Source organism: Nerophis lumbriciformis, linkage group LG06 (assembly GCF_033978685.3).
Source record: "Nerophis lumbriciformis linkage group LG06, RoL_Nlum_v2.1, whole genome shotgun sequence".
NCBI lineage: Eukaryota > Metazoa > Chordata > Actinopteri > Syngnathiformes > Syngnathidae > Nerophis > Nerophis lumbriciformis.
The window spans coordinates 6,763,451-6,776,488 of NC_084553.2; the positions used below are offsets into that span (position 1 = coordinate 6,763,451).

At 42.9% G+C, this 13,038-nt stretch overlaps 1 protein-coding gene across 3 annotated transcripts in view; it reads right to left on the reverse strand.

The window, feature by feature from the left end:
* The window catches only part of cdh8 (cadherin 8), a 409,796-nt gene that overhangs the window by 122,803 nt on the left and 273,955 nt on the right, over nt 1-13,038 (reverse strand). For all 3 annotated transcript variants that reach the window (XM_061963666.2, XM_072913334.1, XM_072913333.1), the window contains exon 4: nt 2,380-2,499. In XM_061963666.2, coding sequence (XP_061819650.2) covers nt 2,380-2,499 — 120 coding nt within the window. The remainder of the gene's footprint in view (nt 1-2,379; nt 2,500-13,038) is intronic.

Sequence of the window (13,038 nt, forward strand, 5' to 3'; positions counted from 1 at the left end):
GGGCCGGCTTCCAAGAAGCCTACCGGAGTCAAAACGCAATTTGTTGTTGTGTAAACATGCCCCGGACAAACCGCAACGCTTATTTCCGACACCTTTGGAAAAGGCTAAACTTGCCAGGCTGCCGAGTACAGCACTCGCACTTTGTTCTGTCAGTTGGCTTTACCTTAGAGTAGTCGTTGTACAGCTTGTATAACAGTAGATATTGTTAAATGGCTCAAAAAGGGCCCTTGGGCAGGGGCTGACTTAATTTGGTATTGTAGAGAACACAGATTGTACAGTGGAATCCCGGACAAGCCCCCAATTTGTTACGCAACCAGTCTTCTTCTCAGGGAATAAACATCCCAAGTTCTATAGCAGGGGTCCCCAAACTTTATAACCTCGGGGGCCACGTTGGGTTAAAACAAAAAGAAAAAGGAGGATTACCTCCAAATTCTTCAGGAAAACCTAAAATCATCAGCCCGGAGGTTGGGTCTTGGGCGCAGTTGGGCGTTCCAACAGGACAATAAGTTCAAGTTAATGTACCAATGATTGTCTCACACACACTCACAGCGTGGCAGAGCGTGGCACACAGAAATAAATAGCAGTTAACTAGACATCCAGAATGCTGCTGCTCGAGTCCTGACTAGAACCAGTAAATAGGACCATAGGACCAGAAATAAAATAGCAGTTAAGTTAAAGTTAAAGTAGCAATGATTGTCACACATACATATTAGGTGTGGCATCATCCTTGATCACCCCCTGGGAGGTGAGGGGAGCAGTGAGCAGCAGTGGTGGCCGCGCCCGGGAATACTTTTTGGTGATTCAACCCCCAATTCTAACCCTTGATGCTGAGTGCCAAGCAAGGAGGTAATGGGTCCCATTTTTTATAGTCTTTGGTATGACTCGGCCGGGGTTTGAACTCACAACCTACCGATTTAAGGGCGGACACTCTAACCACTAGGCCACTGAGTAGGTGGAAAAGCCAGTAGATACTGTTAAATAGCTCAAAAATAGGCCCCTGGGCAGGGGCTGACTTATTTTGGTATTGTGGAGAACACAGATTGTACAGTAGAATCCCGGACAAGCCCCCAATTTGTTGGTCTTCCTCAGGGAATAAAATATCTCAAGTTCTATAGCAGAGGTCCCCAAAACTCTTTAACCCGGGGGCCACATTAGGTTAAAACAAAAAGAAAAAGGAGGATTACCTCCAAATTATTCAGGACAACCTACAATCATCAGCTCGGAGGTTGGGTCTTGGGCGCAGTTGGGCGTTCCAACAGGACAATAAGTTCAAGTTCAAGTACCAATGATTGTCACACACACTCACAGCGTGGCAGAGCGTGGCACACAGAAATAAATAGCAGTTAACTAGACATCCAGAATGCTGCTGCTCGAGTCCTGACTAGAACCAGTAAATAGGACCATAGGACCAGAAATAAAATAGCAGTTAAGTTAAAGTTAAAGTAGCAATGATTGTCACACATACATATTAGGTGTGGCAATTATTCTCTGCATTTGACCCATCATCCTTGATCACCCCCTGGGAGGTGAGGGGAGCAGTGAGCAGCAGTGGTGGCTGCGCCCGGGAATACTTTTTGGTGATTCAACCCCCAATTCTAACCCTTGATGCTGAGTGCCAAGCAGGGAGGTAATAGGTCCCATTTTTTTAAGTCTTTGGTATGACTCGGCCGGGGTTTGAACTCACAACCTACCGATCTCAGGGCGGACACTCTAACCACTAGGTCACCGAGCAGGTCTGACTTCAAACACACGTCAAAAGTGGTAAAGGAATGGCTAAATCCGGCTAGAATGAAGGTTTTAGAATGGCCTTCCCACACTACTTGCAACTGTTTTTGAGACTGGGAAATGTGATAATAAAACAAGACATTACTTATCCTGGTCAGCTCATTAAAATGATTTTATTTTGAAAAAAAACAATATTAACACCTGATATTGTAATGCATGTCTAACTCCACGCTAAACGAGGTGACATTGTGAGAGGGTTTATCTCCGTCCGAGCGTCTCAGGAAAGGGACAAGGTTTAAATGCTAAAGAGGTCTCGGCCCGACGTGCCCGGCGCTGTTCTGCGGAAGAAGAAAGAAATAATCCATGAGATGTTATCTGCTCCCGTTTGTAAGGCCCTATCTCGTCCTCTTTGTGGTCCCATAATGGGCGTGGTGCTCATTCACTCCCAGTTTTTGTCCTACACCATGCTCTCCGTTGGTCGGTAACAGTGAAAGGATTTGCCGAGCGTATTAACGGCGGCCATTAAATTTAATGAGCCAGTGTCTCCATCCTGCTCCAGATCATCGGCCAAACAATGAGGATCACACAAAAGGATTTCTCTGGAGCGTCTCCATCGCTAGCGTTTAGCACGGCGGCGCGGTACGCTAGGCTTACCCGAGTTGGGGTCCACGGAGAAATAAGGCTGTCCCTCCAGGATGCTGTAGACCAGCTTGGCGCTGTTCCCGTAGACGGGGTCGTCGGCGTCCGTGGCGGTCACCCGGGTCACCGGCGTACCTGTGTGACAGAGAGAGAGACATTCTGAGATTGTGCAAAAACTGTACGCTAGACTAAGAAGTCCCCAACTTTTCAGAGACCACGGACCGCCTAAGCTCATATATTATGGTAGATACACCCCTCAAGGTCACGTAAATACCGTACCATATGTGCTCAAGACCCATTGCCCCTGTGAGTGGGGCAATATTGACAGTCAAAGTTGCGTACCTGTGTGACAGAGACACAGTATTGACAGTCAAAATTGCGTACCTGTGTGATGGAGAGAGTAATTTCGAGACCCAAGTTTGTATGCTGGACTAAGAAGTCGCCAACTTTTCAGAGACCACGGACCGCCTAAGTTCCTACAGAATATTAGATAAACTCTTCAAGGTCACGTGAATACCGTACCATATGTGTTCAAGATCTATTGCCCCTGTAAGTGAGCCAGTATTGACAGTCAGAGAGAGACATTCTGAGACCTTAGTTTGTATGCTGGACTAAGAAGTCCCCAACTTTTCAGAGACCACGGACCGCCAAAGCTCCTATAGAATGGTAGATACACCTTTCAAAGTCACGTGAATACCGTAACATATGTGTTCAACACAGATTGCCCCTGTAAGTCGGGCAGTATTGACAGTCAAAGTTGCATACCTGTGTGACAGAGACATTCCGAGACCTAAGTTTGGTTGTTGGACTAAGAAGTCCCCAACTTTTCAGACCACGGACCGCCAAAGCTCCTATAGAATGGTAGATAAACCTTTCAAGGTCACGTGAATACCGTAACATATGTGTTCAACACCGATTGCTCCTGTAAGTCGGGCAGTATTGACAGTCAAAGTTGCGTACCTGTGTGACAAAGAGACATTCTGAGACCTAAGTTTGTTTGCTGGACTAAGAAGTCCCCAACTTTTCAGATACCACGGACCGACGAAGTTCCTATAGAACGGTAGATAAACCTTTCAAGGTCACATGAATACCGTAACATATGTGTTCAACACCGATTGACCCTCTAAGTCGGGCAGTATTGACAGTCAAAGTTGCGTACCTGTGTAACAAAGAGACATTCTAAAACCTAAGTTTGTTTGCTGGACTAAGAAGCCCCCAACTTTTCAGAGACCACTGACCGCCGAAGCTCCTATAGAATGGTAGATAAACCTTTCAAGGTCACGTGAATACCGTAACATATGTGTTCAACACCGATTGCCTCTGTAAGTCAGGCAGTATTGACAGTCAAAGTTGCGTACCTGTGTGACAAAGAGACATTCTGAGACCTAAGTTTGTTTGCTGGACTAAAAAGTCCCCAACTTTTCAGAGACCACGGACTGCCGAAGCTCCTATAGAATGGTAGATACACGTTTCAATGTCACGTGCATACCGTAACATATGTGTTCAACACCGATTGCCCCTGTAAGTCGGGCAGTATTGACAGTCAAAGTTGCGTACCTGTGTGACAAAGAGACATTCTGAGACCTAAGTTTGTTTGCTGGACTAAGAAGTCCCCAACTTTTCAGATACCACGGACCGACAAAGGTCCTATAGAATGGTAGATAAACCTTTCAAGGTCACGTGAATACCGTAACATATGTGTTCAACACCGATTGCCCCTGTAAGTTGGGCAGTATTGACAGTCAAAGTTGCGTACCTGTGTGACAAAGAGACATTCTGAGACCTAAGTTTGTTTGCTGGACTAAGAAGTCCCCAACTTTTCAGAGACCACGGACTGCCGAAGCTCCTATAGAATGGTAGATACACGTTTCAATGTCACGTGCATACCGTAACATATGTGTTCAACACCGATTGCCCCTGTAAGTCGGGCAGTATTGACAGTCAAAGTTGCTTACCTGTGTGACAAATAGAGACATTCTGAGACCCTAGTTTGTATGCTGGACTAAGAAGTCCCCAACTTTTCAGACCACGGACCGCCAAAGCTCCTATAGAATGGTAGATACACCTTTCAAAGTCACGTGAATACCGTAACATATGTGTTCAACACCCATTGCCCCTGTAAAGTCGGGCAGTATTGACAGTCAGAGTTGCGTACCTGTGTGACGAAGAGAGACATTCTGAGACCCTAGTTTGTATGCTGGACTATGAAGTCCCCAATTTTTCAGACCACGGACCGCCAAAGCTCCTATAGAATGGTAGATAAACGTTTCAAGGTCACGTGAATACCGTAACATATGTGTTCAACACCGATTGCCCCTGTAAGTTGGGCAGTATTGACAGTCAAAGTTGCGTACCTGTGTGACAAAGAGACATTCTGAGACTTAAGTTTGTTTGCTGGACTAAGAAGTCCCCAACTTTTCAGACCACGGACCGCCAAAGCTCCTATAGAATGGTAGATAAACCTTTCAAGGTCACGTGAATACCGTAACATATGTGTTCAACACCGATTGCCCCTGTAAGTCGGGCAGTATTGACAGTCAAAGTTGCTTACCTGTGTGACAAAGAGACATTCTGAGACCTAAGTTTGTTTGCTGGACTAAGAAGTCCCCAACTTTTCAGACACCACGGACCGACGAAGCTCCTATAGAATGGTAGATAAACCTTTCAAGGTCACGTGAATACCGTACCATATGTGTTCAACACCGATTGCCCCTGTAAGTCGGGCAGTATTGACAGTCAAAGTTGCGTACCTGTGTGACAAAGAGACATTCTGAGACTTAAGTTTGTTTGCTGGACTAAGAAGTCCCCAACTTTTCAGATACCACAGACCGCCAAAGCTCCTATAGAATGGTAGATAAACCTTTCAAGGTCACGTGAATACCGTAACATATGTGTTCAACACCGATTGCCCCTGTAAGTCGGGCAGTATTGACAGTCAAAGTTGCGTACCTGTGTGACAAAGAGAGACATTCTGAGACCTAAGTTTGTTTGCTGGACTAAGAAGTCCCCAACTTTTCAGAGACCACGGACCGACGAAGCTCCTATAGAATGGTAGATAAACCTTTTAAGGTCACGTGAATACCGTAACATATGTGTTCAACACCGAGTGCCCCTGTAAGTCGGGCAGTATTGACAGTCAAAGTCGCGTACCTGTCTGAGAAAAAAAAAAGTTAACTTTCCAAAAAAAAAAATCAAAAATAAATCTTACTTTTCAGTGCATTTGAAGTCCTGTTTGTCAGAGTCAGCAGCACTTAGACACGTCCTGACAGCCGGGGAGAGGAATTCTGTGTGTCACTTTTAAAATATACTTAAACTCCAAATTGTTCCAGGACAGCTTTGGATTTACTTTGGCGGTTTTTTTTGTTTTTTTTCTCGGCGTTTTCGCTCAAAAATCCTGTAATTGGAAGGATTTAAAGTGATGCATCACCAGATGGGACTCCTGACGAGTGTCAAGTCTGACTGAGCAGCTTGTGGTGGTGACACCCGGTGTGGATGGACCATTCCCAACACATACAAAGTACAATTGCAACTGACAGTTAACGGTAAAATAAATATATTTTTATTAAGCAAAATGTCCTTCTTATATATAATATTTCATCATTGCAATCTATTTTAACCAGTAAGAAAATAGAATGTGTCGAATGTCATCCGGACTGGCTGACCTCCTCCAACCTCTGAGGACAAAGCTACTAACAATGGGAGACCAGGCTTTCTGCTCTGCCACTCCCAGTCTGTGGAACGCTCTCCCTGACCACCTGAGGGCACCACAGACTGTGGATGCTTTTAAAAAAGGCTTAAAAAAACTTATTTTTAAAAAAAACCTTTTTTTAGATACATGCATACTAGTTTTAGCTATTTGGCTGTTCTAGTTTTTATTTTTATAATTTTTGTTTATTATATTTTTATTTTTTAATACACTGTACCACTTTGAGGTTGTTTACTCAATGTAAAGTGCTTTTTACAAATAAAATATATTATTATTATTATTATTATTTCGTCAATGAAACTTCTACATAAAATATAATCTAAAATGTTTATTATTTAAACCCTTTAGAAATGTAAAATGTTTTATGTTTGTGTTACTTCAAGACTTGACTTGTAGTTGATTTACTTAAAAACAAGAAATAAGTTAAAATTCATACTTAAGTGGTGTTCTGAGTTGTTGGTTTCCCAGATCATTTTAAGTGTTGTGGCCAACCACATCATTTTTTGAGGTCCGCAACGCCATTTAAGGTGGCCCACCTTGTCATTTATGTGGTTTCCCAGATCATTTTAAGTGGTCCGCCACATCATTTTACGTGGTCCGCCACATAATTCAAGTGGCCCACCATATCGTGTTAAACCACATTTTTTACATGGTGCAACACGTAAGTGGCCCACCACATCATTTTTTGAGGTCCACAACGCCATTTAATGTGGCCTGCCTCGTCATTTATGTGGTTTCCCAGATCATTTTAAGTGGTCCGCCACATAATTTCATGTGGTCCGCCACATAATTCAAGTGGCCCACCATATTTTGTTAGGTGGTCCACCATGTTTTTTATGTGGTGCACCACGTAAGTGGCCCACCACATCATTTTTTAAGGTCCGCCTTGTCATTTATGTGGTTTCCCAGGTCATTTTAAGTGGTCAGCCACATAATTCAAGTGGCCCACCATGTCATTTAATGTGGCCCACCTAGTTATTTATGTGGTTTGCCAGATCATTGTACGTGGTCAGCCACATAATTCAAGTGGCCCACCATATGATATTAGGTTGTCCACCACATTTTTTATGTGTCCACCATTTTAATTTAAGTGTCCCACCACATCATTGTTGTGGCCCGCCACATAATTCAAGTAGCCCACCATATGATTTTAGGTGGTCCACCACATTTTGTATGTGTTCACCAATTTAATTTAAGTGGCCCACCACATAATTTTAATTGGCCCACCACATCATTTTTTGAGGTCCGCAATGCCATTTAAGGTGTTAATTATGTGGTTTCCCAGATTATTTTAAGTGGTCCGCCACATAATTAAAGTGGACCACTATGACATTTTAATGGTCCACCACATTTTTTACGTGGTCCACCACATTTAATTTAAGTGGCCCGCCACATCATTTTTTGAGATCTGCAAAGTTATTTAAGTGGCCCGCCTAGTTATTTATGTGGTTTGCCAGATCATTTTACATGGTCAGCCACATAATTCATCTGGCCCACCATTTCATTTTAGGTGGTACACCACATTTACGTGGTCCACCACTTTAATTTAACTGGCCCGCAACGTCATTTAAAGTAGCCTGTCTAGTTATTAATGTAGTTTGCCAGATCATTTTAAGTGGTCAGCCACATAAATCAAGGGGCCCACCATGTCATTTTAGGTGGTCCACCACATTTACGTCATCCACCACTTTAATTTACTTGGCCCGCAACGTCATTTAAAGTAGCCCGCCTAGTTATTTATGTGGTTTGCCAGATCATTGTACGTGGTCAGCCACATAATTCAAGTGGCCCACCATATGATATTAGGTGGTCCACCACATGTTTTATATATCCACCATTTTAATTTAAGTGGCCCACCACATCATTGTCATGGCCCGCCACTTTATTTTATGTGGCCCACCACATAATTCATTTGGCCCACCATATGATTTTAGGTGGTCCACCACATTTTTTATGTTTCCATCATTTTAATTTAAGTGGCCTACCACATTATTGTTGTAAACTGCAACATAATTCAAGTGGCCCACCTTAAGATTTTAGGTGGTCCACCAAATATTTTATGTGTTAACCATTTTAATTTCAGTGGCCCACCACATCATTGTCGTGGCCCGCCACATTATTTTATGTGGCCTGCCACTTTATTCAGTTGGCCCACCATATGATTTTAGGTGGTTTACCACATTTTGTATGTGTCCAACATTTTAATATAAGTGGCCCACCACATCATTGTTGTGGCCCGCCACATTATTTTATGTGGTTCGCCACATAATTCAGGTGGCCCAACATATGATTTTATGTGGTTTACCACATTTTGTATGTGTCCACTATTTTAATTTATGTGGCCCACCACATCATTGTTGTGGCCCGCCACATTATTTTACGTGGTCCGCCACACAATTCAAGTGGCCCACCATATGATTTTAGGTGGTCCACCACATTTTGTATGTGTTCACCAATTTAATTTAAGCGGCCCACCACATCATTGTTGTGGCCCGCCACATTATTTTATGTGGTCCGCCGCATAATTCAAGTGGCCCACCATATGATTATAGGTGGCCCACCACATTTTGTATGTGTCCACCATTTTATTTAACTGCCCCTCCACATCATTGTTGTGGCCCGCCACTTTTTTTTATATGATCCGCCATATAATTCAAGTGGCCCACCATATGATTATAGGTGGTCCACCACATATTTTTATGTTTCCACCATTTTAATTTAATTGGCCTACCACTTTATTGTTGTAAACTGCGACATAATTCAAGTTGCCCACCATAGGATTTTAGATGATCCACCACATATTTTATGTGTTAACCATTTTCATTTCAGTGGCCCACCACATCATTGTTGTGGCCCGCCACATTATTTTATGTGGCCTGCCACTTAATTCAGGTGGCCCACCATATGATTTTAGGTGGTTTACCACATTTTGTATGTGTTCACCATTTTAATTTAATTGGCCCACCAGATCATTTTAAGTGGCCCGCCACATTATTTCATTTGGCCTGCCACATAATTCATGTGGCCCAACATATGATTTTAGGTGGTCCACCACATTTTGTATGTGTTCACCAATTTAATTTACGCGGCCCACCACATCATTGTCGTGGCCCGCCACATAATTCAAGTGGCTCACCATATGATTTTAGGTGGTCCACCACATTTTTTATGTATCCAACATTTCATTTTAAGTGGCCCACGAAATCATTTTAATTGGCCCACCACATCATTGTCGTGACCCGCCACATTATTTTATGTGGTCCGCTACATAATTCACACGGCCCACCATATGATTTTAGGTGGTCCACCACATTTTGTATGTGTTCACCAATTTAATTTAAGTGGCCCACCACATCATTGTTGTGGCCCGCCACATTATTTTAAGTGGCCTGCCACATAATTCAGGTGGCCCACCATATGATTTTAGGTGGTTTACCACATTTTGTATGTGTCCAACATTTTAATTTAAGTGGCCCTCCACATCATTGTTGTGGCCTGAACCACATTATTTTATGTGGTCCGCCACTAATTCAAGTGGCCCACCATATGATATTAGGTGGTCCACCACAATTTTTATGTGTCCACCAGTTTTATTTAAGCGACCCACCACATCATTGTTGTGGCCCGCCAACATTATTTTATGTGGTATGTGGTCCGCCACATAATTCAAGTGGCCCAACATATGATTTTAGGGGGTCCACCACATTTTGTATGTGTTCACCAAATTTATTTAACTGGCCCACCACATCATTTTATTTGGCCCACCACATCATTGTCGTGGCCCGCCACATTATTTCAAGTGGACTGCCACATAATTCATGTGGCCCAACATATGATTTTAGGTGGTTTACCACATTTTGTATGTGTCCACCATTTTAATTTATGTGGCCCACCACATCATTGTTGTGGCCCGCCACATTATTTTATGTGGTCCGCCACACAATTTAAGTGGCCCACCATGTGATTTTAGGTGGTCCACCACATTTTGTATGTGTTCACCAATTTAATTTATGCGGCCCACCACGTCATTGTTGTGGCCCGCCACATTATTTTATGTGGTCCGCCACATAATTCATCTGGCTCACCATATGATTTTAGGTGGTCCACCACATTTTTTATGTGTCCACCATTTCATTTTAAGTGGCCCACCACATCATTTTAAGTAGCCCTCTACATCATTGTCGTGGCCCGCCACATTATTCTATGTGGTCCGCCACTTAATTTAAGTGGCCCACCATTTGATTTTAGGTGGTCCACCACATTTTGTATGTGTTCACCAATTTAATTTAAGTGGCCCACCACATCATTTTATTTGGCCGACCACATCATTGTTGTGGCCCGCCACATTATTTCATTTGGCCTGCCACATAATTAATGTGGCCCAACATATGATTTTATGTGGTTTACCACATTTTGTATGTGTCCAACATTTTAATTTAAGTGGCCCACCACGTCATTGTTGTGGCCCGCCACATTATTTTACGTAGTCCGCCACATAATTCAAGTGGCCCACCATATGATTTTAGGTGGTCCACCACATTTTGTATGTGTTCACCAATCTAATTTAAACGGCCCACCACATCATTGTGGTGGCCCGCCACATTATTTTATTTGGTCCGCCACATAATTCAAGTGGCCAACCATATGATTTTAGTTGGTGCACCACATTTTTTATGTGCCCACCACATCATTTTATTTGGCCCACCACATCATTGTTGTGGCCCGCCACGTTATTTCAAGTGGCCTGCCACATAATTCATGTGGCCCAACATATGATTTTATGTGGTTTACCACATTTTGTATGTGTCCACCATTTTCATTTAAGTGGCCCACCACATCAATGTTGTGGCCCGCCACATTTTTATGTGGTCCGCCACATAATTTAAGTTGCCCACCATTTGATTTTAGGTGGTCCACCACATTTTGTATGTGTTCACCAATTTAATTATGCGGCCCACCACATCATTGTTGTGGCCCGCCACATTATTTTATGTGGTCCGCCACATAATTCAAGTGGCCCACCATATGATTTTAGGTGGTCCACCACATTTTTCATGTGTCCACCATTTTATTTAACTGCCCCTCCACATCATTGTTGTGGCCCGCCACATTTTTTATGTGGTCCGCCACATAATTCAAGTGGCCCACCATATGATTTTAGGTGGTCCACCACATTTTTCATGTGTCCACCATTTTATTTAACTGCCCCTCCACATCATTGTTGTGGCCCGCCACATTTTTTATGTGGTCCGCCACATAATTCAAGTGGCCCACCATATGATTTTAGGTGGTCCACCACATTTTTTATGTTACTACCATTTTAATTTAATCGGCCTACCACATTATTGTTGTAGACTGCGACACAATTCAATTGACCCACCACAGGATTTTAGGTGGTCCACCACATATTTTATGTGTTAACCATTTTAATGTCAGTGGCCCACCACATCATTGTCGTGGCCCGCCACATTATTTTACATGGTCCGCCACATAATTCAAATGGCCCACCATATGATTTAAGGTGGTCCACCACATTTTGTATGTGTTCACAAATTTAATTTAAACGGCCCACCACATCATTGTTGTGGCCCGCCACATTTATTTTATGTGGTCCGCCACATAATTCAAGTGGCCCACCATATGATTTTAGGTGGTCCACCACATTTTTCATGTGTCCACCATTTTATTTAACTGCCCCTCCACATCATTGTTGTGGCCCGCCACATTTTTTATGTGGTCCGCCACATAATTCAAGTGGCCCACCATATGATTTTAGGTGGTCCACCACATTTTTTATGTTACTACCATTTTAATTTAATCGGCCTACCACATTATTGTTGTAGACTGCGACACAATTCAATTGACCCACCACAGGATTTTAGGTGGTCCACCACATATTTTATGTGTTAACCATTTTAATTTCAGTGGCCCACCACATCATTGTCGTGGCCCGCCACATTATTTTACATGGTCCGCCACATAATTCAAATGGCCCACCATATGATTTAAGGTGGTCCACCACATTTTGTATGTGTTCACAAATTTAATTTAAACGGCCCACCACATCATTGTTGTGGCCCGCCACATTTATTTTATGTGGTCCGCCACATAATTCAAGTGGCTCACCATATGATTTTAGGTGGTCCACCACACTTTGTATGTGTTCACCAATTTAAATTAAACGGCCCACCACATCATTGTTGTGGCCCGCCACATTATTTTATGTGGTCCGCCACATAATTCAAGTGGCTCACCATATGATTTTAGGTGGTCCACCACATTTTGTATGTGTTCACAAATTTAATTTAAACGGCCCACCACATCATTGTTGTGGCCCGCCACATTATTTTATGTGGTCCGCCACATAATTCAAGTGGCTCACCATATGATTTTAGGTGGTCCACCACATTTTTTATGTGTCCACCATTTCATTTTAAGTGGCCCACCACATCATTTTAAGTGGCCCTCCACATCATTGTCGTGGCCCGCCACATTATTCTATGTGGTCCGCCACATAATTTAAGTGGCCCACCATTTGATTTTAGGTGCTCCACCACATTTTGTATGTGTTCACCAATTTAATTTAAGTGGCCCACCACATCATTTTATTTGGCCCACCACATCATTGTTGTGGCCCGCCACATTATTTTAAGTGACCTGCCACATAATTTAAGTGGCCCACCATATGATTTTAGGTGGTAAACCACATTTTTTATGTGTCCACCATTTTATTTAAGTGGCCCTCCACATCATTGTTGTGGCCCGCCACATTTTTTATGTGGTCCGCCACATAATTCAAGTGGCCCACCATATGATTTTAGGTGGTCCACCACATTTTTTATGTTACTACCATTTTAATTTAATACGGCCTACCACATTATTGTTGTTGACTGCGACATAATTCAAGTGACCCACCATAGGATTTTAGGTGGTCCACTACATATTTTATGTGTTAACCATTTTAATTT